Source organism: Pongo abelii, chromosome 5, assembly GCF_028885655.2.
Source record: "Pongo abelii isolate AG06213 chromosome 5, NHGRI_mPonAbe1-v2.0_pri, whole genome shotgun sequence".
Lineage (NCBI taxonomy): Eukaryota > Metazoa > Chordata > Mammalia > Primates > Hominidae > Pongo > Pongo abelii.
Genome location: NC_071990.2, coordinates 170,300,392 through 170,327,719, shown reverse-complemented (window position 1 = coordinate 170,327,719; position 27,328 = coordinate 170,300,392). Strand labels below are relative to the sequence as shown.

At 51.3% G+C, this 27,328-nt stretch overlaps 1 protein-coding gene across 2 annotated transcripts; it reads left to right on the top strand.

The window, feature by feature from the left end:
- The first annotated feature begins 1,626 nt into the window (after positions 1-1,626).
- DACT2 (dishevelled binding antagonist of beta catenin 2) lies at positions 1,627-26,678 on the top strand. 2 transcript variants are annotated; one of them, XM_024248656.3, is made up of 5 exons: positions 1,627-2,053; positions 9,088-9,220; positions 9,929-10,207; positions 26,162-26,233; positions 26,641-26,678. In XM_024248656.3, the coding sequence occupies exons 1-5, from the start codon at positions 1,772-1,774 to the stop codon at positions 26,676-26,678; spliced, it is 804 nt and encodes a 267-aa protein (XP_024104424.3). In that variant the 5' UTR covers positions 1,627-1,771. The 2 variants fall into 2 exon arrangements, with proteins under 2 accessions (XP_024104424.3, XP_024104422.3); XM_024248654.3 differs by lacking the exons at positions 26,162-26,233; positions 26,641-26,678 and adding an exon at positions 11,185-13,372.
- The last annotated feature ends 650 nt before the right edge of the window (positions 26,679-27,328 follow it).

Here is a 27,328-nt window from a genome sequence, read left to right as displayed (position 1 = left end):
GTAAACTTTGTCTTTGGATTAGACAATGCTCTGTTAGATCACCCAAAGCATAAGCAACAACAACAAAGTAGATAAACTGGAATTCACCAAAATTACAAACATTTTTTGCTGCAAAGGACACTATCAAGAACATGAAAAAAACTCACAACATGGAAAAATTATTTGCCAATCATATATTTCATAAGGGAAGTGCAAATCATGTCTGATAAGGGAATTGTATAATGAATACTCACATCTCAATAACGAAAAGACAACCTAAATTTTAAAATGGGCCAAGGATCTGAATAGACAGTTCTCCAAAGGAAGTACACAACAAGCACATGAAAAGATGCTCAACGTCCTTAGCCATCAGGGAAACACAAATCAAAACCACAGGGAGATACCACTTCACATCTGCTGGACTAAAGACAGCGGTTGGTGTGCACACGGAGAAAATGGAACCCTCATACCCCGCTGGCTGCTGGGATTCCACTTGGAAAGCAGCCTGGCAGCTCCTCACAAGGTTAAGCACAGTAGTCACCTACGATCCAGCCATTCCACTCTTAGGTATAATGAAAACATATTGCCACACAAAAACTCATACAGGAATGTCCTTGCAGCGTTATTCGTAATCGCTAAAAAATGGAACAACTCACATGTCATCAACAGATGAATGGATAAACAAAATTTGGCACAGCCATGCAGTGGAATATTATTTAGCCACACAAAGGAATAAAGTTCTGACGCAATCTGCAGCACAGACGCATCTTGAAAACGCTCACCGTAAGGAGCCCCCACAGAGACCACCTGGCATGTGACCCCATTTCCATGAACTTCCAGAATCTGCGGGGTGGTGGTTCTATGTGTGTGGGTGCGGGAGAGGGAATGGGGGTAGCTACCCATGAGAACAGGGTTTCTTTTGGGGGTGGTGATCACAACTTCGTTAATATACCAAAAACTGGAACTGTACACCTTAAATTAGGTGAGTTTTATGGTATGTGAACTGCATCTTAAGCAATTATTTTAAAAATTTAAAAAGCAAGCTGAGCAGCCTGGCCAACATGGTGAAACCCCATCTGTACTAAAAATACAAAAATTAGCCGGGTATGGTGGTAGGCGCCTGTAGTCCCAGCTACTCGGGAAGCTGAGGCAGGAGAATCGCTTGAACCCGGGAGGCAGAGGTTGCAGTGAGAGGAGATCGCGCCACTGCACTCCAGCCTGGGCGACAGAGCCAGACACTGTCTCAAAAAAAAAAAAAAAAAAAGCAAGGTGCGGTTTCCAAACTGCAGATACCCACTGGGAAACGTGGGTGATACGGTTTTGAAATCTCTACTGCGTCTGTAATGGTAACACGGTCCTTGCAATGCGATAATGTCCCAATAATTTCTCTTTATAAACATTTTAAAACCTTAACAAGCCCTTTCTCCGCCTTTGTTCCACTTGCGCCTCTTTGCCCCTCTCCCCCGGGCTCCTCCTCCCGGCTGGCCCTCCCCGCTGAAGTCACGGAGGCGCTCAGCTGGCCCCGGGGTCTGGGTGCGCCCGCCCTGCCCGCAGCCGGCGAGGGGCCTGGGGGGTCGGCGGGGCGGGTCCGGGGGCGGCCGCGGTGACCTCGGGGCGCGTGCAGACCCCGCCCTCTGCGCCCGGCCACAGATTCCAGCCCACCTTGGCGACCTGCGGAGCCGGGGGCGGAGAGAGGAGGCGCAGGAGGACCCGCGACACAGCTCGGGATCCGCGCGCGCTGGGCCTCCGGCGCCGCTCGTGGGGTTCGGGAGGCCGGGACCCTGCCCGGGAGATGTGGACGCTGGGCGGACCCCCGGGGCCCGCGGGCTGGGACCGCCGTAGGTTGGGCGCGAGGTTGCGCGCGGCGTTCGCGGGGCTGCAGGAGCTGCAGGGGCTGCGCGCCACGCAGCAGGAGCGGGTACGGGGCGCCCTGGCCCTGCAGCCCCCGCTCGCGCCCGTCGCGCCCGCCGCGCCCGCCGCGCCCGCCGCGCCCGCCGCGCCGTGCGGCCCCCACGGCCTCCACGGCCCAGAGCAACAGCTGGAGGCGGCGCTGGCCGCGCTGCAGGAGCAGCTGGTAAGGACCGGGCGCCGGGACTCGGGGCTGCGAGGTGTGCGGGCCACAGGCGCTGCTCCTTCCTGGTGCCGGCCGCGACTGTGTGTTAGTGGGACGGGGGCGTCTGATGGATGAAGGGGACGTCCTTTGGGATTTGATTGGAATGCAGTTCGGTCTCCAAGGAGGGGGACACAGAGGCCCCGCGCGCAGGTGCCTAGAGGTGAAGCGCACAGGTGAGGACCCTGAAAACTGCCCGGGGCTGCAGCTCGCGCTCCGCCCTGCGTGGGTGTGCGCCCACCCACGCCAGCATCCCGAAGCTGGCAGATTTGGGAGGGACACCCTGTTCGTTAGTTACAGCATTGTTCTGACCTGCAGGTACTGACTGGCGTTCCCCTGGCGGAGGTCGGCTCGGGATCCTGGCATCACTTCCCCGGGGGCCCAGGTGCCCCCTGCTGTCTTGGGTTAGGGGCAACAGTGTCCGCGTGGTAAAGCGCACCCCGACTTGTCCTCAGGAATGTGCTGACGTTTCTTAAGGTCGCGTCACTGTAATAAAGTATTGGGGGAAAGCATGTAACTGACAAAGGCCTCTTCAACTTTAAAATGTGACCTGACCTGTAAGGAGAGGCGTGTCCTCTGATCCAGAGGAGAGAGACTCTGATTTCCCTGCCACAGGCCCTCTTCAGCACTCCCTGGGCGCTCTGAACCCCTCCTTTCACACAATGAAAGGAACTCCAGTCATTACCCCTCTGCTTATTATGTTATTGTATGATCTTGTTAAACTTACTGGAAACAACTCACAAGCGTTTTCGTAGTTGCTGTATTTTCTTAAAGACAAACTAAAAAGGCTGGAGAAAGATATCTGTTTACTTGTGTTACCTCTGTTACACTAAGTGAAATTTCTTTTATATTAGAAATTTAAGTCTGTCCTGTTAAAAGTCACTGCCTTTAAATGTTGCCCAGTGAAGCTGCGGCACGACCATCTGCCTCCCTCGCTCAGCCAGGTTGTTAACGTAGCAAACCCTTCTGGATTAAAGAATCAGGAAGTCCAGTGTCTGGGACGCCTCTCAGGATCCCCGTTATCTCCTGACCTTGTGGAAGACGGAGGTGGCAGACTGTGTGGGATTAACCTGGGCCCCCAACTCTGCCCCTGATGTCTCCTGAGAGGAAAGTAGCTGGTGTACAGACTTTGTTTACTCACCCAGTGAGCAAATCCTGGCCGTCTGTTTAGCTCGTTTGTGTGTTTGCACCAGACACAATCGCAGCTTCTGTGTGACCTCAGCTTAGCACACGACAGCCACAGATGTGTTACACATATGTGATGGGAAGGGAGGTGCTGCTGAGATGCTGTTGTGTTTGCACCAGACACAATCGCAGCTTCTGCGTGACCTCAGCTTAGCACACGACAGCCACAGATGTGTTACACACATGTGATGGGAAGGGAGGTGCTGCTGAGATGCTGTTGTGTTTGCACCAGACACAATCGCAGCTTCTGCGTGACCTCAGCTCCGCACACGACAGCCACAGATGTGTTACACACATGTGATGGGAAGGGAGGTGCTGCTGAGATGCTGTTGTGTTTGCACCAGACACAATCGCAGCTTCTGCGTGACCTCAGCTCCGCACACGACAGCCACAGATGTGTTACACGCATGTGATGAGAAGGGGGGTGCTGCTGAGATGCTGTTGTGTTTGCACCAGACACAATCGCAGCTTCTGCGTGACCTCAGCTCCGCACACGACAGCCACAGATGTGTTACACGCATGTGATGGGAAGGGAGGTGCTGCTGAGATGCTGTTGTGTTTGCACCAGACACAATCGCAGCTTCTGCGTGACCTCAGCTCCGCACACGACAGCCACAGATGTGTTACAGGCATGTGATGGGAAGGGAGGTGCTGCTGAGATGCTGTTGTGTTTGCACCAGACACAATCGCAGCTTCTGCGTGACCTCAGCTCCGCACACGACAGCCACAGATGTGTTACACGCATGTGATGGGAAGGGAGGTGCTGCTGAGATGCTGGCTTCAACTGTTCTGTCAAGGGGCTGAGAGTGCACGTGATGATTAACTTGGCTTAAGAAATATACAAATCAAACTTGCAAGTGCTCAGCCTCTAATTACAAGTAGCCTTTTGGAAGAGAAGATCAAACAGATTTTTTGTTTATTTTATTATTTTTTTTTTAATGTGGGGACCAGAAGGAACACGCAGACTTTGTTTTGAAACTTTGTTCTCGGGATGGATTATGTGATCAAAAGAGAAGAATAATTGAATTTGTGTGACATCAGCCCAGGGCTTAACACTTTTACATTTTTCTTACAGGGAAAAACATTAGGAGTGATAGCAGTTCTATAATGTTAAATACAATGAACAGCCTTGCTTGCTGGAACGGTTACACACTCCAGCAGCTCCTGGCTAACTCAGGGTTCCCTCCGCCCACCTTGGTGCTCACCTGGCCATTGGTCATCATTCAGGTGTGAAGGCAGGAAGAACATTTATCAGGCCCTGAGCAGCTTTAGCCTATAGGAATTCTCAGGTGAGAACGATTGTTAGCATTTCCAGGGATTTAAACAGTCAGGAAAATAGCAGCACTCATCACTTCAAGGCTTGTGGTAATGTGCTGCAGCGTTTTAACTGCCGTGCCACAAACGAGAGTGCAGTAGAGGGTGCTTAGGATTTTGTTGAATAAATAAATGAGTGACTTGTATTGCTGCAACAAAAGGGAAGATGATTTCAGAAGTTGGGATCTCCCTGTTCTGGGTTTCTAAGCTGATGAGATCCCCGTACCGTCTGACCCAAGTGGGTTTGCTGCTGTGTGGCCAATCCAGAGAGGGTTGACTTTGCATCCTCATGTATGTCTGTGAGGAAACTTGTCATTTCCAAGAAGTGCCGGCCATTCCTATATTCATAAGGTTTAGGTTCCCCAACAAGCCCTAGATAAAAGGACTTCATCAACTCCCTGGAACTCAGGGCCCACAAATAGACCGAAAACCGCATCCTTCACCAGTGGGCGCTGTGTCCACAAGGGGAGAGACACAGAAGGGCTCCGGGAGTCTGCAGTGAAATCTTATCCTGAAGAATTTCCCCATCTTGACATTGCTGGTCATGACTTGTTCTGAAAGTGGCAGCTTGCAACAATTCCTTTTCCCTGGCAGTTTCCCACATTCCATGCTGCAGGAGCAAGCTGTGCGTCTGATTCTGCCGCATCAACATGATGCCTGGCATTTTCCTTGGGCCGACTGTGCTTGCTTTGTGAGCACACGGAAACCAAAGGAGGCAGGGTGACAACTTGCTCAGGGCCACGCATTAGGGCCAGGCAGCCCCAGAAACCTGCAAGGCTTCAGTGCTGCTTTTTATCCACGAGTCCAGTCTGTGAACCACGGACCCCTTTGCTGTTGATTGATAGACCTCTTTTAAACTTAGGTAATAGCATTTACCTCTCTCCAGAATGGAAGGGATAGCCTTGGAATTCAGGCATAGAATGTTTCCTTTGTGCATTCTAGCTCTCAGGGATAGAAAGGAGGTGTTTCAGATGCCATCTCCATATCCTGAACAGTAAGGCATTTTTCATGTTTATCCTCCACATGTGCCGTGAAGGTGTTGGCGATGGCTGGACTGCTGACTTGCCCACGGAAAAGGCACAGCACATGGAAATCAGGTCATTCTCTTGCGGTGCGTAAAGAATGCATTTCAAAGAAAGGGATTAACCTATTTTTTTTTTAACGGCACCCCCTGGAATAGAAATCCTCAAACTTTTTGTTGTCTTAAGGAACTTTTCTGGTCCCTGGGAAGCTTGTTAAAATGCAGGTTCCCAGGCTTACCTGGTAGAGTCTCAAGAAATGAGTGGGGCCTGGAGCCTGGGGTCTGCAGGGGTACCTAGCTGATCCCACTGCCTGGAGAGGCTTGGTATGAGCGCCTTTATACCAGGCCCTCCTGCCCTTTCCCCAGGCCCAGGGGTTTGGCATAGATGCCCCCAGAGCACACCGTGAGCAAGGCTGCCTGGAGTTAGCCTGAACGCTTTCAGGGGGCCGCCTGGAGTTAGCCTGAACGCTTGCAGGGGGCCGCCTGGAGTTAGCCTGAACGCTTGCAGAGGGAAGTGGAGCACGGCCATCCAGGGCTCGCTTGCTGCTGTGGAGTGAGTCGGTCCAATCGTGGACATGTGTGGAGATCACGCTCTGGGGCTGGCCTTGCAGTAGACTGCCCTCCTTCCTGGCCACATAGATTTTGTGACCGTGAGCACAATGTCTGACCCTAAGAAAGAGTTAATGAAAAGCACAAACAAACCCCAAGTTCGGGACGGCGGTCGGGGTTAGGGACACTGGTCAGGGTTACAAGCAGCGTCAATCCTGAATGGTGGAGTCCTGCAGACGTAGACGGGACCTGAGGACGTAATAAATAACCTGTGAGTGCCTGAGAGCTCTGTGCGTCCTGCAGCCCCTCGACTATTAATCAGAAACCAACAACTGAAGGCCTGGCTGGCCAAACATTAATCACAAAGCAATTAACCCAGCACAGACACGGGGGCGGGAACGGGGCTGGGGGAGGAGGACAAAGCTGGCTGGGGTGCAGGGGCTCCCCTCCTTCAGAAGAAGGAGAGTGTGATTTGGAAGAGGACAGGGCATGTAGATCGTTTTAAACGTTGAGGTGTGGCCTTACAAAGGAACTTAATTTTCTGTCGGTACCATGGGTTTTGTTTTACGCCAGGAAAAAGAAAAGTCCTGTGCTGTAAGGATCCACCCAGCCCCTTTGTTTGGATCCAGGCTTCCTCTTTGCATAGCTGATGTGGGAGAGCCCGCCTGTGTGTGCTGCTCAGGCTTGGCGGGTGGTGCTGTTCACTTGGATAGCGGTTTACCTGTGTAAAAATGTGCAGGGTAAGGAGCCCGTATGTTTACATGAAGCTGGGTGGTTCTGGAAGCATAACATTTTGATTAAATTCAGGATTGGTTTTTGCCATGTACGCATTCACAGATAATATTATGGCTTCAGAGGCTGGGTGGGGTGGCTCATGCCTGTAATCCCAGCACTTTGGGAGGCTGAGGCAGGCAGATCACGAGGTCAGGAGATCGAGACCATCCTGGCTAACATGGTGAAACCCCGTCTCTACTAAAAATACAAAAACTTAGCTGGGCGTGGTGGCGGGCGCCTGTAGTCCCAGCTACTCGGGAGGCTGAGGCACGAGAATGGCTTGAACCCGGGAGGTAGAGCTTGCAGTGAGCTGAGCTCACGCCACTGCACTCCAGCCTGGGGGACAGAGCGAGACTCCATCTAAAAAAAAAAATATTATGGCTTCAGACTCTGTCACTGTGCAAACTTTGGAGGTTGTTAGGAGGCCCCTGAGTTGGATCCTGGAGGAGGAGGTCTGCTCCTGGCACAGAAGCTGTGTGCTGGGTCGAGCCCAGCCTCCATCCCCTCACCCGTGCTGATAATAGGCACTTTTGTGTGGAAAATCAGAGAAGTCATTCTCTCATCAGAACAGGAAACCATTGCTACCTGCCTCTCTCTTGTAATGATTTCTTATATTGTGGAAATTACTGAAGTAATTCCCTGAGGCCCAGGTTATGGGGCTCAGGGGAACTCCTCATTTCCCACATAAAATTTGAAATATAATTAATCATTTTCTTAAGAGAACCAGCCACATAATTACATTCATTAATTATTTGCCTTAATTGTAGTTGTTCATCAAAACAAGAAATGTTTTAGAATTGAAAGAAAGACACACACACACACGCACACATGTACACACACACACATGCTCATAATAAGCCCTTTAGAGTTGGGGAAGCTGAGGCCAGGAGAAGGCGCAGCCTCTCAGGGCAGGGCTGTGATGGAAACTTCTAAATACACAATCTCTTGGCCAGGCACATGTCTGTAATCCCAGCACCTTGGGAGGCCAAAGCAGGCAGATCACTTAAGCCCAGGAGTTGGAGACCAGCCTGAGCAACATGGCAAAACCCCGTCTCTACAAAAAATACAAAAATTAGCAGGGCATGGTGGTGCATGCCTGTAGTCCCAGAGACTTGGAAGGCTGAGGTGGGAGGATCACCTGAGCCTGGGGAGGTTGATGCTGCAGTGAGCCATGATCGCACCACTGCACTCCAGCCTGGGCAACAGAGCAAGACCCTGTCTCAAAAACAAAACAAAAGATCCTGAAGGCCGATTTTCAAGCTGCATTTATTCCAGGTAAAGCTGACATTTTCCATATTTTGCTGAGAACCTTCTCCCCTGGTAGCTCTGCCAAAGCCTGTAACAGTTCAAAATGTTACTTCTTCTATCAGGGAAGAAGGGACTTATTAGTGAAGGTGGGGGGGGGGGTTTCCTTCTTTCCAAGGGACTTTCTTACCTTCTTGAAAAGTCAAAAGGTTTGTGCTCCTCAGGCACCAGGGATCCGGAGGCAGCCGAGTGAAAGGACGCCACTGCACCCAGGCACAAGATGCGTAAAGCGTTAGTACAGGAGAGTAAACCCTTATGCAGGCTGAAAAACACAGCAAAATAGACGGTGCAGGTAGTTCCTGTCTGCCAAAAGGAGGTGTTGTTTTTGATCCTGATTTCACTCTCATAAGCTGTAGAATTCTGTATCCTTATAAAGAAATGTAATTTGAAAAGTGAGGATAAGTAAAGCAGTCTGATCTGGAGAAAACCCGTGTGTGTGTGTGTGTGTGTGTGTGTGTATGTGTGTGTGTGTGTGTATATGTGTGTATGTGTGTGTGTGTATGTGTGTGTATGTGATGTGTATGTGTGTGTGTATGTGTGTGTATGTGTGTGTATATGTGTGTGTATGTGTGTGTATATGTGTGTCTGTGTGTGTGTATGTACGTGTGTGTGTGTGTGTGTATGTGTGTGTGGGAGGAGGGGATGGGTGTCAGTAGACTTTTCTTTTTGTGACAGTGGAGCAAGGGAATTGCTTCAGAGCGAGCAGGGGCAGCTGCCGGATTTAGAAGATGTATTTCGCGTGGACTTTGGGAGTTTAAATTGCATTCACAATGCATGTTTCACCCCTTTGAGCCTTAAGTTTTGCTTTCCATAGGTACAATAGTTCTCTTTCTCTTCTTTCCCTTCTCAGTCCCGGCTGAGACAGCAGGACATCGGCCTGAAGACCCACCTGGACCAGCTGGACCTGCAGATTAGCAAGCTGCAGCTGGATGTGGGCACAGCCTCAGGGGAGGCCCTGGACAGCGACAGCAGGCCCAGCTCAGGTACCAGGGCGCCCTGACCTCGCAGACACAGAGGCAGGCACGCAGCACAGGCAGAGGTGAAGCCTGTCCCCCCAGCCCCTCTCGGGCTGAGATTCCATTCCAGGTCTCCCAGTGTCCATGCAGGGAGGGGGCCGCTTCGTCAGGCTGATCTGAAAGTTAGGAGGCAACACTGAAGCCTTTCTCAGGGCATATATATTAATTGGCTACCTCGCTCTTATTTTTTTAATTTGCAAAAATCACATTGTGGTCTAAGTGACATTGTTGGACTCAGGAGGCCTGTGGCTGAAGCACCTCCCCAGATTGGTCTCCTTCTCAACTTGGCAGGCACCATGGAAGAGAGAGAGAAACAGGGGCCAGAGGCCTGTCCTAAAAGGACTGAAATCCAGAGGAAGAGGCCACCCCTTAGGCAGGCATCGACCACCCAGGACTAAAGGGACCACTTGCCAGGAAGAGGGAGGGCCAGTGTTGCAGAGTGCAGGTGGAGTGGGCCCTGACTGACCCACTGACAGCTCCTGGGAAGAATCCTGAACATCCTCACCTGAGCCACTCTCTCCCAGGCCGGCTGTATGGACGATGGCCCACAGCCTCCGGTAGCCTCAGCTCAGGGGTGCCCTCGGGCCCACCTGTGCCGTGACAAGCTCAGGAGGAGAGGGGGCCCTGGGCTCTTCTGGATGGGGGTCACTGACCTGCCTTGTCTGCTCCGTCCAGGCTTTTACGAGATGAGCGACGGTGGATCCTGCTCCCTGTCCACGTCCTGTGCCTCTGTCTGCAGTGACCACATCTCTCCCTCGCTGGGCAGTTTGTTGCCTGTGGCCCTGGCCCACAAAGCCAGGCCCGGCATGGGGGACTGGAGGCCCCGGTCGGTTGATGAGACTACTGTGCCAGCGTGGAGACCCCAGGCTACCGAGGAGGGTGCCAGGCCCCCGGGCAGCGTGGAGGATGCAGGCCAGCCGTGGGGCACATTCTGGCCTAGGCCTGTGTCTACAGGTAAGAAACTGCCAGGGAAGGTGGGGTTCTCATTTCAGGCACAGGGGATGGCGGAGTGCAGTCCCCAGCTGCTGAGGGCAGAGCCGGGGACCCTACACGGAGCGCGCTCTCAGGCTCTAACGGGCGCTGGAAGGGCCTCCGCAGGCCACGTGGTGGTTTGGATGCAAGCAGGAATCAAATGTGGCCTGCGCATCACCACCAGCTCTTCTAACACACAGCACTTTTCCCTGTATTTAAAATGGACATCAGCAAGCTTAAAAAAATCCTTCAAAAACCCTGGATCCACTGGTGTTTGGAGTGAGGGTGGGGTTGAAAGTGCTGGTGGGGAGAGAACCGGGCTCACGCCTGGATCCCACCCGCTGGCCCGGGAGGGGCTGTAGTTGTCTTCAGACTGTCTCCAAAGGCACAGATGTCATTTTTGTCCGCGTTTTATTTCTTATACAAGGCCGGGTTTAGTAATAACCATTTGGTCTTTTCTTACTGAGAAGCCCCGTGGTTTCCTCCAGGGCATCTGCAGGGACCAGCTCCAAGCCCCTGGCCTCCCTTAGGACTCCATCCCACCGCTGTGGGGCCTCTTCAGCCTCCAAGCCCTCAGAGAAATGAGGGCGCTGAACTGGTGATTCTCACTGCCCATGCGCTTTCCCGCAAGGGGAAGGATCAGAACAGGCTGAGGGGGCTGCACTGCAGACGCAAATAGGGCCCCGCGCCCTGTGTTTAAACGCAAACGGCCCCACACCCTGTGTCTAAACACAAACGGCCCCGCACCCTGTGTCTAAACGCATTCCCGTCTGCCCCGCGCCCTGTGTCTAAATGCGGACCCCAGTGACTGTGAGTCGCCGTCTCCCGTGGGACTCAGGAGTTCCTCGAAGCAGTGAATGAGCAGCGTTTCCTTCCCGGCTGCCACGCATGAAGTGAAATCAACAGTGCGCTAAATCCTCTCCGTAGTTAATGTGTTTGTTCATGTTTCTCGTTCCCAGGTGATCTTGACAGAGCCCTGCCGGCGGACACGGGGCTCCAGAAAGCCAGCACGGACGCCGAGCTCCTCGGGCTCCTCTGCCAGGGGGTGGACATCCCGCTGCACGTGCCGGACCCCAAGTATCGGCAGGACCTGGTGTCCCAGGGCGGCAGGGAGGTGTACCCGTACCCCAGCCCCCTGCACGCGGTGGCTCTACAGAGCCCCCTGTTTGTCCTGACTAAGGAAACCCCACAGAGAGGTGGCCCCTCGTCCCCTAGGGAGAGCCCCCTGGGCCCCGCAGGTCTGAACACCATCCAGACTGGAACGGTCCTCGAGGCCAGCCCGGCCAGGGCCAGAGCCTATATCAACAGGCTGCTGCATCTGTGGGGCCGGGAGACCCCAGCAAAGGGTAGCGGAGGAGAACAGGGACCTCTAAGGCATGCAGCGTCCCCATCCCCACAGAGGCAGGGTGGCTGGAGTACAGACGGTGGAGGGCGACTGCTGGTCTTCGCCCCAGGGAGGGAGGACGAGGGAGGGCCAGCTCAGAGCAGGGGTGCCGGCAGGGGCGGGCCCCAGCAGCAGGGATCCATGCCCCTTGAGGGTCCCCAGCACCCTGGCAGCCTTCCAGAGGAGGGCTCCAAGCTCTCAAACAGCTGCATCCTCAGGGAGACTATGGCGCGGCCCTCTCCCAGCTTGAAGGCCCAGCAGACGCCCCCAGCTCAGGACTATGGACAAGGCAACATCCTATCCCCATCCAGGATGCTGGACAAGAGCCCCTTACCGGCCTCTGGGCACTTTGCCCACCCATCCTTTGCTGTCAGTCTGAAAATGGGTCCCCCCAAGAGCAAGGCTGAAAAAATCAAGAGAAGGCCCACGGACAAGATGCTGAGGTTTGCAAGGCAGCTGCCGCTTCTACTGGACAGGCCTGAGGGAGCCCATGCAGCCCCCCAGCCATCCCTGGAGGGGGACCCTGCCCACTGGCCCCCAGGGAGGGGCGGGCTCCCAAGGAGGCCAACCCTGGCCTGGGAGGTACCCGGGCGCTCGTGTTCCGAGTCCACCCTCTACCCCATGCCTGTCCTCGTCCCCCTGGCGGTGGCCCCGCAGGAGAGCCACCGGACCTCAGCCCAAGCCCTGTTCCCCTTTGAGGCATCACTGCTCACCTCGGTGGCCAGGAGGAAGCATCGCCGCTGGCAGTCCACTGTGGAGATCTCGGCCCGGGCCCGCCTGGCCAGCTGTCCTGAGTCTAACCTGGGGCCCCCCAGGCCCATGGCCAGGAAAGCAGGTGGCCCACTGGCCCGGGGCCGGCCCTCACTGGTCCGCCAGGACGCCTACACCAGGAGCGACTCAGAGCCCTCCAAGCACTCAGCCGAGTGTGACCCGCGGTTCCCGTCAGTCATCCCGGAGACCAGCGAGGGAGAGTCCAGTGACCACACCACCAACCGATTCGGAGACCATGAGTCCAGCAGCAGCGACGAGGAGGGTGGCGCCCAGAGCAGGGACTGTGGCCTGGCACCGGGCTATGTGGCGGCCGGGCACGCGGAGCTGGCCTGGACCCAGGAGGTCCCGGTCAGCTCGGGGCCACTCCTGTCCCCCGTGCCCAAGCTGTGCCGTATTAAGGCCTCCAAGGCCCTGAAGAAGAAGATCCGCAGGTTCCAGCCGACGGCCCTGAAGGTCATGACCATGGTATGAGGCGCAGTGACTGCGTCAGGAGAAGCCTGCTGCACACAGGGGCCCTCTCCACGCAGTGTCCTGTGCGTGTCTGGGTTTCAGTGTCATCTTGCCAAGTCGCTTTATCTTCCGAGGCCACCGTTTTAACAGGAGTCCCTGCAGATGGGCTCTGCCCTGTGGAGTGCGGCCGTGAGTCCCCGCCCCAGCAAAGACTTCCATGCGGAGCTCTGGTTTCAGACGCCAGCAGCCTCCCCGGCCGACCTAGCGTGTCTTTTCAAGGTCTGCCCAGGATGCTGCTTCCCGGCAGGCGCCTCGTTTCCATGCTGTCATCCTGCCATGGCTTTCCCCTGCTCTTACTCCCCTCTGGCTGGGGAAGCATTTCCCAATCCTTTGGCCATTCCTCCCCAAACGCATTTTAAAGAGGCGGTTGCAGGACTCTGTGCTGGAAATTGAATTTGAGTTTAAACTCCACGTTAAGCTGTCAGCATACACAAACACCCAAATTATGCCATGATCTCAAATAAAAGGAACATTTTTTTCCCTCTTTTAACCTCTTCCTCCCTGATTCCTTGCGTGGCACATGGTAGGGGCACCATAATCCTCATGCCTGCCCATCACGGGGCACGCACCAGCTTTAGGTAGGGAAGGCACCTTATAAGTGAGTAGAGACTAAACTCTGGTTTTAGTATAAAAAGTAGGGCATAGGCCAGGCGCAGTGGCTCACGCCTGTAATCCCAGCACTTTGGGAGGACAAGGCGGGTGGATCACAAGGTCAGAAGATCAGAACCATCCTGGCCAACATGGTGAAACCCCATCTCTGCTAAAAATACAAAAAAAAAAAAAATTAGGTGGGTTTGGTGGCATGCACCTGTAATCCCAGCTACTCAGGAGGCTGAGGCAGGAGAATTGCTTGAACCCAGGAGGAGGAGGCTGCAGTGAGCCGAGATTGCGCCACTGCTCTCCAGCCTGGGCAACAGAGCGAAACTCCATCTCAAAAAGAAAAAAAAGAAAGAAAGGGCATAAAAGCGTTTTGGGGAAAAAAAAAAAACTTTTTTTTTTTTTGGTGTTTACTTTTCCAAAGAGAATTTTCCTCAATTTTTCAAGAAGAAAGATAGCAGTGTTTTCAGGTAAGCTGCCTGGTGAGGGCCACAGCATTTTCAATTCAGAAAGCAGCTTTCTCCTGAAAGATTAAAAGAATTTTACATGAAGGTGGAGAAGGTCGTTGAAGTCCCTGCGGACGTCCTGGGCCCCTCAGGGCTGATGCAGCTGGGCAAGATCGTTGGGAGGAAGCCAGTCAGAAAACCAGAGAAGACAGGGGTAGATTTGGAAGGAGGCGTGAAATATTCCTGGAACAAGGAGTTGGTTTTAGATGCCTATAAGGAACTTCACGTCTAGAACAAAGCGTAGGTGAGGGGAGGCTGCTGCTGAGCTCCCTGACAGTGAGGACGGTGGAGGCAGGGTCTATTCTCTGTACACACCACGAGAAAATACAAGCATTTCCCAGGGGTCAGAGCAGACAGATTCAAACACCCATTGAGCTCATCTGTGTGCAATTTCACCTTCCCTTCCTGAAATCTGCTTCCTAACAGAAGGCCAGAACCTTCCTCAAGCTTTCTAAAAACCTGCACTGAAATTTAAAAGGATGATTCAAGCCCACTCATGGATGGGGGTTTTATTGTAAAAGTTAATTCACAGGGTATTTTATAAAAATGGCAACATTTTTATAATGAAACGTGGCTTCTCCAGGACCACTGAGCAGGTGAGGCTGTGACGACAGCCCCGTGGCCTGAGTCCCCGTCCTCACTGAGGACTGTGGGCGCAGCCTCAGTCCACGCATGTTTTTGTAGCTGACCATGCTGAAGACATGGCTAGGAAGTTCCATTAAGTCATACATTCTGCTCATTCATTGATGCTTTTCACAGGAGCTTTGAGTGCACTATCCAGAAAGTACAAGCTTCCTTTTCATCCTCCGGGGTGACCTAGCTTGTATCACAGCTCTAGGCAGTTCAGACTCCATGTTGCAGGCCAAATCACAGGGAATCAGCCCAGAAGGAGAGTGAGTGCAGTGGGTCTGGGCTCCTCAGGGTTTTCTGACAGTGCCCGTCTTTTAGAAAGCTAGGCGTGGTTTCCTAAACATTCAGGTTCCAACCTGCAGCCCGGAGGGGTGCGTTCCAGCCAAGTGAATCCCAACTTGCTCTGCACAGTCCTGCAAGCTGACCAGGAGAACCATGCAGACTCCAGACAAAATGCAGCCGTCGCGTCGGGGACAGGAAGGGTCCTCCGTGATCTGACAGTCCAAATCAATCAATCAATCAATAGTTCTCCTTCTCTTGTCTCTCCATCCTCTCTCTCTTCCGCAATAATGTGCCCTCTGGCTCTTGCTTTCTCTCTCTCTCCCTCTCTCATGCTCTCTTTCTCCCCCTTTTTAACTGTGGAGGCCCAAACATGCATTTCAGTTTGCCTGAGGCCCAAGGCCTTGCCAGTGCTCTTCTACTCTCCAGTAGCTTTGGAGTAAAGAAGTAGAATTCTCACAGATTCCATGGGGGTCCTCGGAGTGTCCCCTAGCCCTCCTGCCCCGTCTACCCGGCACCCTGACTCCTTGGCTCCGCTCAGTGTTCTGCGGGACCAGGCAGCCCAGGACAGGAGGACAGCTCTGGCTCCAGTTCCCATCCCACCTGTCCCTCATCATAGCCTGGCTGAGTCGGCTTCCTCCTTCATTGAATGGAGCTGATAGCTCCTCAGGATTTGGAAGGAGGCGTAAGCTGGCAGTTTGAAAATGGGACCCACGTCTGTCTGTGCTCCCCACAGTAGGGGCAAGGGGTGAGTCGGCCCAGGTTGTGGCCTCCCTATAGTGTGCAGAGTTGGTGAGCCTCCCTGACCCGTCTGCAAACATCGCCCAGGCACCACCAGGAAGAGTGGGCAGATGCCACGTGCAGGCCCAGGGCAGATAGCAGCCTGGGGAAATGCTTTAAAACACAGAGTTAACAATTAGAACGCCAGTGATAAGAAGCCCGTTTTTGAGAGGGCTGACAACAGGGCGCTGATGGGTGTGGCAGAGTCTTAAGCACTGTGAATTCAGAGAACTGGTATACTGCAAGAAGGCCAGGTGGCCCAGGCAGTCACGCAGAAAGAGGATGGATGGAGATGCCCTGTGGTGAACATTCGTCTCCTGAATGTCTTATGTTCTGTGCATATTTTTCCTCTAAACAGACATAATTGTAACCACTCACACAGAAGCAGAAATGAACCAGGAAGCCCACTAAGGCAGAGTGTGGCCTGTCATATGAGGGGGTGTGATTGATTAGATGACGGGGGAAGTGCGTTGGAAGACAGAGGAGCTGTTTCCCTCTCTCTCATGTGATTAAAAAGTAGACAGTGTAGAATTTGACTTCCGGGGTCTTTAGAACTAACTTCTAGCATGCTTACAATAAAAATATTTTAACAAAAATAAAAATAACAGGATAAAGTTGCTCTTTTTCCTTTCTATCCTAAAATATCCTATCCTCTTCTATCCTAAAATAAAAGGATAAAGAATTAAAGTTAAGCTAAAGTAAAATATATGTCAGGAATTCTAAATTATAAGAATTCGTGAAAGATTTAATTATAATATTAGGGAAAATGTCCCAACCTACTTTAGCAAATCACACGTTATCATTGAAGAAAACAGAGCATATCATTACTGATCAAATTCAGGAATATAAGCGGGCACCCCAGCAAAGTTTTCTCTCTACATCCTCTTGCTCCAGCTTGTAGAATAATTAAAGCCTGTCTTGGTCCGTTTTGTGTTGCTGTAACAGAACTGGGTAATTGAAAAAGAAAAAAGGCTTATTTGGCTCATGATATGCGTGGCTGGAAAGTTTGAGACAGGCAGTGGCATCTGATAAGGCCTTTATGCTGCTTCTACCCATGGCAGAAAGCAGAAGGGGACTGGGCGTGTGTAAAGAGACACATGGTGAGAGAAGAAGCAAGAGAGAGAAGCCGAGGAAGCCATTCTTTTAACCACCTGCTCTCTCGGGAACTAGGCCATTCCCCCAGAGCGAGAACTCACTTAGCTCAGAAGGACCGTGTTGGTCTATTCATGAGGGTTCTGCCCCCATGATCCAGAAACCTCCAGGACCCACCTCCCAACACCACCACATTGGGGATCAAATTTCAAATTTCGGCAGAGGTTTTGGTGGGGACAAACCACACGCAAACCGTCGCAGAGCCCTCTTCTGATAGAATCCGAGGTTCTGTACAGTTACTGGATCCTAAACATTAAATACATAAAGTCTGATGAAAAACAGTAGCACATCTGGAATGGATTTAACGACGTCCCACTTCACAGGTCAAGTGTGTATTTAATCTCTGTGAATAAATGACAGATCAGTGAAAAAAGGGCAAAATTATTATATAATACAGATTTCATGTGGCTTTAATGTGATGGTGACCAGTTTTTAAATGGTTGATTAAAAGTATATTTATTTTTACAGATTAAAGTCTACAAGAACTTGTTGACTGTCTTTTTCAATCACTTGCATAGTTGGCCCTGCTAGGCTTCAAAATGATGCTGTAAACTGGACATGTGCACACACCGCGGCCCTCAATCACATCACGTGGGCCCCGCTACTATCCAGCAGACACAGCCCTTTTCAAAGGGGGCTTAGCCAGTGAAAGCCATACACAGGGTGTGTTCTTTCATTCACTCAGTTACCAAATGTGCTGAGCTCACTGGTGGCTGCCTGTGCAGTCCAGATTGGGAGGTGCAGACAGGAAGGGGCTCCTCCCATCCTCTCCTGAGCACTGGGGCTCCTCCCCTCCTCTCCTGAGCATTGGGGCTCCTCCCTTCCTCTCCTGAGCACTGGGGCTCCTCCCCTCCTCTCCTGAGCACTGGGGCTCCTCCCCTCCTCTCCTGAGCACTGGGGCTCCTCCCCTCCTCTCCTGAGCACTGGGGCTCCTCCCTTCCTCTCCTGAGCACTGGGGCTCCTCCCCTCCTCTCCTGAGCACTGGGGCTCCTCCCTTCCTCTCCTGAGCACTGGGGCTCCTCCCCTCCTCTCCTGAGCACTGGGGCTCCTCCCCTCCTCTCCTGAGCATTGGGGCTCCTCCTCTCCTCTCCTGAGCACTGGGGCTCCTCCTCTCCTGAGCATTGGGGCTCCTCCCCTCCTCTCCTGAGCACTGGGGCTCCTCCCCTCCTCTCCTGAGCACTGGGGCTCCTCCCCTCCTCTCCTGAGCACTGGGGCTCCTCCCCTCCTCTCCTGAGCACTGGGGCTCCTCCCCTCCTCTCCTGAGCACTGGGGCTCCTCCCCTCCTCTCCTGAGCACTGGGGCTCCTCCCCTCCTCTCCTGAGCACTGGGGCTCCTCCCCTCCTCTCCTGAGCACTGAGGCTCCTCCTCTCCTCTCCTGAGCACTGGGGCTCCTCCCCTCCTCTCCTGAGCACTGGGGTTCTCCCCCTCCTCTCCTGAGCACTGGGGCTCCTTAAGGCAGACTCATCCCTCCCTCCTGCTGCAAACCCTTCCCTCACATAGCCGTGGGCTCCTGAATTCCACTAAATAAAATCAAGCTATTGCATAGTTGAAATGTTTGCTGGTTCAACTATCCAAATTATTTTTACCTCAATTGAGTTAAATACTGCTGCAGCTTTTATGGCCTGGAGTAGAAAATGCAATCACATCAAAAGGTGCCCTGGAAATGATAAAGAATTATGAAAACAGCCCTCTCTGAAAACAGGTTATGTATATAGCAAGAGCAGTGGCGGGTAAATTGTCCCAAAAATATGGCTAAGAGAACAGGACCATGGTTCAACATTCCTTACACATTTGGGGACAGCATTGCATTTGGGGGCCCAGCTGGAGCAGAATTTTAGCTCTCTGCTCGTGGAAGTAGAGCATGGCTATAATACCACAGCTGCTGACTCAGCCTGCTGCCAACCGCTGGGAGACCAGACCCAGGAAAGGATAGACAAGCTGGCTAATCAGTAACCCAAGGACAGCAGAGTCCTACCTGACACTGAGCCTTCCTAAGGAGACGGAAAGCAGTGAACCTCTGTAAAAGCTTAGAGGTAAGCGGAGGTGAAGCTGGGCAGTGAGGAGCTGGATGGGGGTCTGGGAAAAGGCAGGCAGAGGGAGTGGGGAGAGGAAGACAGGCGAGTGGAGGCAAGAAGAGAGAGAGATGGTGCAGGAGCAATCTAGGGAGGAGAGCAGGCCCGGAGCCGGGAATGAAGCTGGACAGTCACCAGGTGTGGACTTGTGGATCATCCCATAGCTCCCAGTTCCACTTGGGACAAAGGGAACAGCCACTGCAGGCTTTGAAGTGTGGAATAAACAAATGCCACCGGGTGTGGACAAACAAAGGTTGTTTATTCAGGGCTTGCTGCTGTGAGTGGGCTGGGCAGGCAGAGATGCTCACAACAGGGAAGCTTCCCATGAACACACAGAGCCCCAGCTGTGCCCTGTTGGAGGCCAGGCTCTGGGGACACCAGAGCTCTAATGAGAGGCGGGCATCCTGGGGGCGTATCTCGCCTTCTCTGGTTGGTCCGGAGTTGGAAGCAGGGCCAAAAATTAGGAAGCTGTCAGGACTGATCAAGTCTTGGCCCTCTGGAGCTGATTGTCACAGAAGTTACTGTTGAGCTTCCTGGGCTGTCACTAAAGATGGCAATCTGGCTCCCTGCAAGCCTGACAGGGCCACTGGCCTCCTGGGCTGTGTATTGCAGAAAAGGAGTTGGCTTTCTGGGCAGGTGTGGGTCAGAGTTCTGCTTTTAGATATGATCCAGCCTTGGACCTTTGTGTGTTCAGTTCCTCAGAAGCAGAGGTGTAGGGGGAGAATGTAATTACATTTGTGTTTTAGAAAGACCCGTTCTCCGGGAGGCTGAAGTTCCAGAGAAGGGGCCTGGCCCAGGGTCTGGGCATGGGGACTCCATGCCCGGGAGAGAGGCCCACGCAGGTGGCTGCCACAGGAGGATGCAGAACTCCGGGCTGCTCGACCTCTGGAGGCCCCTGCCGCTGGCCGCTGTCACAGGCAACAGCAACAATGGGCTCTAAGAAAACCAGAGACTCTTCCATGGCATTTCTTCTTCATCCCCAGCAAGAAATGAGAGTTTTTGTTTTGTTTTGTTTTGTTTTGTTTTTGTTTTGTTTTGTTTTGTTTTTTTGAGACAGAGTCAATCTGTCGCCCAGGCTGGAGTGCAGTGGCATGATCTCGGCTCACTGCAACCTCTGCCTCCCGGGTTCAAGCGATTCTCCAGCCTCAGCCTCCCAAGTAGCTGGGACTACAGGCACGTGCCACCACGCCTGGCTAATTTTTTGTATTTTTAGTATAGATGGGGTTTCACCATGTTGGCCAGGATGGTTCCAATCTCCTGACCTCGTAATCCACCCACCTTGGCCTCCCAAAGTGCTGAGATTACAGGTGTGAGCCACCACACCCGGCTGAGAGTTCTTACTGAAATCAGAATATTCTTATAGAAATAATGCTCTAGTCAGTCTTTTAATTTCTATTTTTGAATTTTTAATTCCACTTTATTTCTATTTTTCTTTTGGCTACAGTCTCCTAAGCAAGGGCAGGGCACACACCGGGACAGAACAGCAAATCAATGACTTCAGTGGCTAAACTAAAGCTTCATTCTCCTTAAGAATGACTCTCCTCCATCGCCACCCTCACCCCACTTGAGGACTTATCTGGAATTTCAAATGTTTGTTCTTGCAATGCATCTTCCATCCTGGGTGACAGGAAGTGTCTGGTTCTGTGACAATGAAGCAGCCACAAGGCCTCTGTGTCAGCGCTGGAGAGAGAGAGCTTCCTTCCTCCTGTCCTGGACCCCTCCTGGAGGGACGCTCCCAAGGCTGAGATGACACAGTCATTTCCCGCATGCTGCCCAGCACTGACCCACCCGTCGCACTTGTCCTGGTGCTGGTCTGCAGCAGCAGTGAGGGGGACCCCTTTGTGTGAGGGCTGCACTGGCCATCATTCAGGAAAAGGCAATAGAGCCTCTGCAGTCTTTGAACGCCCTCGGTGCCTCCAACGCATTGGTCTTAGGCCAGCACTCCTCACGGGGGGTGTCTGAGGTCTGCCCAGAAGACACTCTTCCAGCCCATCGGGTTCTGCAGCCAAAGAGCATGGTGTCCCCTGGCCCTGGAACGAGTCTCTGTGTGACCCTGAGAGTCCCTGTAGAAACAGCCACATGACCCCTCCTTCACGGAGCCCGGCGTTCCTTGTTGATTTTCAGCTTTCTTACCTGTCCTCCACTGTCCATCCTGGAGGTGGGCTGGTGCTCTAGGGACTTCCGGCAATGACAGGTTTATGTTGAGTATAGAAAGAAGCTATTGTAGAACCGTCCAACGATGGAGCCTTCAGGGGCACAGCAGCCCCAGAGCACACAGTGACATGCTGGAGAAGCTGGGCAGTGCCCAGGATCTGGCACGTGGGGACTCGGTTCGCTGAGTTCGCTGAAAGCAAATCCGTGTTTTGCATGAGCAGCCTGTGTGTCTGCTGGCTCTAAACCTGCCTTGTTTTGTCCAGCTGTGGCAGGGATCTGTGACTCCTCGGAAGGCATTTCGCCTCACTCAGAGTCACAAAATTCAAGCAATGACAAGAACAGCGCCTGGAGTAAAATACCATTTAAATTTTATTTATATTCATTTATTCACTGTCAAATATCCTTTTTATTTAACCAAATTTCAAACTGTTAGAAACAGTGGAGGTTATGGAACCCAGAGTCAGGCAGATCCTGAGTTTGCCTTTATTTGCAACTATGAGCACAGAACTCATGTATGTTTGTCTCAGAAAGATCACAGAAGCACAGGTGCTTAGGAGAGCTGACATCAAACATGTGGAAGGAATTTAACTTCTTCATGTACTGGTACAACTGAAACAAATTATGCCTTTCATAAGGGACCTGCACTGGGGAGGTCCTGCACCAGCTACTGGATTGGTTGAGGAAGATGAGATAATATGAGACCCTATTTAATAGGAAGATTATTTTACATATAATTTTCCACATATAATTTAGGGAAAATAGTAATTTATTAAAGGACTCTCAGGGACTTGTAGTTGAGAAAATGTTAACTATTTGGGTTAAGGGACATGTTTATTAACTCTGAGAATTTATAGCATAGTTGTGAGTGGCTGACATTTATTATCTACTATTTATTTTTAACAAGTATATATGATTAATAATTAATATTTACAAAGTACTTCCACAAAAATCTTCTTCTGGTGCTCATGACAATCCTGTGAGGTAGATATTGTGGGTATTTTATATCTACACTATATTTTAAAGCTAAAAGAACAAAAGCCAAAATGAATAGTTGGCTTGCTCAGGGCACCCACCCAGCCAGCATGTGGAGGTGTCTGAAATTAACCTCAGGCCTCTGATTTCCAAAACCAATCTGTTGCCCAAGGTCCCAGCTCACAACTAGAGCATAAGCCTCTTTGAACAGATCACAGCTTATGTATGTATTCACGTGTAATCTCCACAGTAGCTATGCTAGGCCATTGTATGTACATGAAGGTACGTGAAGGAATGGATGGAATTCTCTTACATTAGGGAAGACGCTAACCTCCCAGCTGAATTTTGGCTTTAGCACGACACTTAGCATCTTTCTTGGCTGTTAAAATAAAGCATAATGGGGTGGCAGAAGAGGATGATAAACCACCACTAAATACAGTCGGATCCCAAAGGTATGTACTTGGTCTCTCTGTTTCTATTGGTTCATTGCCTTTTTCTTATTCAAAAACATATTTAAAATTTTGAAGTATCTAAAACAAAAAACAAATGCAAATACCACATACCCATTCCTCATGCCCTCACCAAATGGATCTGGGGCAAGTTACAATGCTGCTCCATTTCCTTCAAGTAGTTAATTTTCAAACAATAAGCAATGTGTAAAAACTGTAGCTAAAGCCTCTCCCTCCATCACAGAGTTAGCCACAGCTCTGAAGTCAGGACGCATGTCTGTTAAGTTTTCCTGTATCTACCTATTTTTTCCTATACTTACAAGTACATGCATGTACCTGAAACACCGCCAAACATCCTTTTACATTTTCGTGTTTTGAATAAATGGCATCATTTTTCCAATGTGTTTATTCACTCAATATTACATCAGGATATGTGACAATTACCAGGAGAATACTTACTGAGCTCTTTGATAAGCCAGACTTGGTGCCATTCACTCACGCAAGTCCTCCTACAGACGTGTGAGGAGTAATTACTCCTAACCAGGGGCTGGGACACGGACCCACTGGGGCTGCGCCCACACCTCCACACGCCCGTGTCTGCTCCATGCTGCCCTCGACCGGGCCATTCCCCCACTGACCAGGCCAAAGTTCATTCGTCCATTCCTCTAATGATGGACTCTTACGTTGCTGTCTCAAGCAACGCTGCAGCAAACATCCATCTCTCTGTCTTTCTGTCCGCGCAAGCAAGACTCTCTCTGTATAGATACCCCATGTCCCTCCCAGGTGGCTGTATGTGTTTCCTCTGTCACAAACTACCACAGACTTGGGGGCTTAAAACACAGCAAATTTATCCTCCTACCGTTCTGGAGGGCGGAGGTCCACAATCATGCTCCCTGGGCTGAGTTCCAGGTGTTGGCAGGGCTGACTCCCGGAGGTTCTAGGGAAGAAGCTGTTTCCTTGCCTTTTGCAGCTTCTAGAAGCCAGTGGCTCTGGGCCTCCTCTTCCACCGTGAAAGCCGGGAACATCTGTGAGTCCTTCTCAAGCTGCGCCTCTCTTATTTTCTCCCTTATGCTTCCCTCTTCCTCTCATGAGGACCCCTGTGATTATCACACTGGGTCCACCCGGACAATTGGGGATAGTTTCCCCTCTCGGGTCAGTTGATAGCCACCTAATTCCCTTGGCAAACTTCATCCCCCTTTGCCACATCACCTGACATATTCACAAGTTCTGGGGATTAGGACACGGACATCTCTGGGGGACCATTGTTCTTCTGACCACACTCCCACCTGCCATGCCCAAGACTTCCAACTTTCTCACTTCCAAAACTTGGTATTGTCAGGCCTTTGTAATGGTGCCAAATGGAACAGATATAAAATGGTGTTTAATTATGGTTCATTATGTGCATTTCTCAGTTTATAATGAGGTTGAACACTTTTCATATTTTTCTTGGCCTTCTAGTTTCCTTTGTGAATTAATCTCTACATATCATTTTCCCCCATTTTCTCATTTTTTTCATTGATGTGTAGGAGTCTTTAAATGTGGACACTAGTTTTTGGTGAGTGGTAAGTTACAGGTTTTGCGAGTATCACTTCCCAAGATGAGGCTTGTCTATAAATTTGTTGATGGTGTTTTGGCTGAGCACAGGGTTTTGGGTCAATGTCATCAAATTTAGGGATCTTTTCATTTATGATTTGTGGGTTTTAAAAAATCGTATTTGTAGAGCTCCTATGCAGTCTGCTATTATACAGCTATTCCTTATTGTTATTAGCAGTTTAGCGTCTTTGCCTTTTGCCTGGAAGTGCCCGTGATACTTGCCCTTGTGTAGGAGGAGAGCTCTGCTGCTGATTCGGGGTGTTTGTCCTCCATGACCACCTTCTCACCGCTGTGGATGGATCAGCTCTTTCCTGATTCCGGGTACCTGTCCTCCATGACAATCTCCTCACCGCTGTGGATGGATCAGCTCTTTCCTGATTCCGGGTGCCTGTCCTCCATGACAATCTCCTCACCACTGTGAATGGATCAGCTCTTTCCTGATTCCGGGTACCTGTCCTCCATGACAATCTCCTCACCGCTGTGGATGGATCAGCTCTTTCCTGATTCCGGGTGCCTGTCCTCCATGTCCTCCATGACAATCTCCTCACTGCTGTGGATGGATCTGCTCTTTCCCTGATTCCGGGTGCCTGTCCTCCATGACCATCTCCTCACCGCTGTGGATGGATCAGCTCTTTCCTGATTCCGGGTGCCTGTCCTCCATGACCATCTCCTCACCGCTGTGGATGGATCAGCTCTTTCCTGATTCCGGGTGCCTGTCCTCCATGACAATCTCCTCACCGCTGTGGATGGATCAGCTCTTTCCTGATTCCGGGTGCCTGTCCTCCATGACCATCTCCTCACCGCTGTGGATGGATCTGCTCTTTCCCACTGGCCTGTGCTGGCTCCGGCTCCCTGAGCGTCACATACGTGAGGTCTCCTCCTGGGGACACAGCTATTCTCTTTCACAGTTTATTTCTTCATCCTCCAGTGACAAATAAGTCGATTCTGCAGCTTTTGAATAAGGCTTGATAACAACTCTCAGCCAAATATCGCAGCTTTTCTTCTTCCATGCTGTCTTGGCCATTTGGGCTCTTTATACCTGTGTGTGAATCACAGGATCATCTTGTCAAGTGAAAAGCCTCTGTTGGGTTTCAATGGAATTGCATTTAAATGCATAGGTTGACTTGGGGGATTACGACTATCTTCATAACAAGTCTTTGTGTCAGTTAACCTAGTTCTATTCTATGCACCTCAGTAAATTTTTAATTTTTTTTCTTAAAATTATGCCCATATTTTCTTCCATGTATCCCTATATGCCTTTTCTGTATAATAAATAAAATTGGAATTTTAAGTTAGGTGCATGCACCTGTATGTATGTTACTGTGTTTATTTTGTATCCTGCAGCCTTATTAAACCCTCTCATTAGTTTTAGGAATTTGCCTGTGGGTTCTGTGGGATTTTCAGTGCCTGCAATCAAACCAGGCAGAGGGTCTGTTTGAACCCAGTAAATAACACTCCTCTTTCCTACCCAGGTTCTGAAGCAAAAGCAAAGTCAAAATTTAAGCAGCCAAAGGTTATACTTTCAATTCTATTTGAGAAAATACTGGTATTATACCTGCGGAAAAGTGGGCTACCCAATATTGAGCTGTGAATTCACAGATTTTTGCCCACCTGATCCTCAGAAGATCCTGTTGGGGTGAGGGCCTTGTCACTCAGCTGCCCACGCGGCTTAGGAAAACAGTTGGAGTGGCTCCAAACAGCAGAGGAGGAGGAAGGGGCAGGGCTGCTGCCAGGGCCCCAGCATATGCTTGGGACTCAGCACCAAACGGAAGATGCCGAGCCCCTTGTTCCACAAGCAAGACCTGGTGCTGTGAAAGGCACTTGAGTATAAAGCAGCTTCTTTTCATGCCACAGTTTCTTCCTCAACTTGTCAGGATGTGTACTTGCTATTTAATGTCATTCGAAGTACAGAAAATTAAAATTTTAAATTATGGGCATGAGTTTTGTTGTTTGTCTTTATACTGCAGGCCAGTGTTATAAAATCTAAGTTGCATGCAGAATCATTGAAGCTGCAGAATCGCAGAATCATTGAAGTTGCACGGTGTGTTCTGTAGCTCTCACGCACATTTGCATTTTGCTCTTACCAGAGCTGTGCAATGCTCCAGGTGAACCTGACATGCACGCTCCGCCTGCAGGCTGCACCTCCAGTTCACTGACAGGTAGGGAAGGACATTCTTCTTTATATGTATGTATGTATGTGTGTATATATATATTTTTTTTTATTATACTTTAAGCTCTAGGGTACACAGGAAGGGGAACATCACACACTGGGGCCTATTGTGGGGTGGGGGGAAGGGGGAGGGATAGCATTAGGGGAAGGACGTTCTTAGCAGAGCCGTGCAATGCTCCAGGTGAACCCCACGTGCACGCTCCGCCCACAGGCTGCACCTCCAGCTCGCTGATAGGTAGGGAAGGACTAGGAGGGGAGGAGCATAGCTGTCCTCTTCCCCTTTCCTCTGTGTCCTCATACCCAGCCCAAGTGAAATGGCAAGCATTCGGGGACAGAGGTGACCGAGCTCTTGGCACCCATGTTTCTCAGGATGGCATTGCCTTCTCTCTGTGTTAGATGTAGGTTCTGGTTTGAGAGGAAAGTGTGGCCTCTGAGGCTGTCAGCTCCCGTTCTGCTCAGTGGTAAACACTACATGCTCACTGTCTGTGTGCTTTGGGTCTGGCTGCACAGCTGCCATAGCGGGTCTGTGCTCATGGGCATCGTGGGTGCTCTGTGGGGACGGGGAGGCAAGGAGCAGTAGCAGACGTGCGTGTTGGATGGGCCTCCTCTACTCACAAGCAATCTTTGTCATCCCTGGGGACGTCACCTACAGAACACAAGTTCAAAGACAAAATTATCAAGAATTTCAAGACAGCAATGACAGAGCACTACACCAAGCTGGGGGCTGCATTGACTGACCAGTCATAGACTGGAAGTCGGGTCCCGGCCACAGGCCCAGCTTCTTCTCCCGACATCATCGGCCCCCCTCTGCCCGCCAAGTCACTCTGCTTTCCCCACAGTGAGCCAGTGGGAGCTGCAGAGAAGTGTCCAGAAAGGACTGCTGGTCAGTGGAATTTCCTTTACGTGGAAAGTCGAAGTGAGGGAGTAATGGACTTAAGAGAGAATGGTTTCTCCCTAACAAATAGACTGGAAATTCCAATCTTTCTACTTTCTGTGTGTTTTTCTAGCATGACTGCGAGTGCTGGGGCCATCAGCACGATGTTCAGCAGCACCCAGGAAGCAAGAGCAGTTGACAGAATGTTAG

Excerpts from the sequence above, each read along its gene's own strand:
- DACT2 (XM_024248654.3), top strand. The coding sequence starts at position 1,772 with ATGTGGACGCTGGGCGGACCCCCGGGGCCCGCGGGCTGGGACCGCCGT. Across the intron at positions 2,054-9,087 it reads CCGCGCTGCAGGAGCAGCTG|TCCCGGCTGAGACAGCAGGA; the intron begins GTAAGGACCGGG and ends TTCCCTTCTCAG. Across the intron at positions 9,221-9,928 it reads CGACAGCAGGCCCAGCTCAG|GCTTTTACGAGATGAGCGAC; the intron begins GTACCAGGGCGC and ends TGCTCCGTCCAG.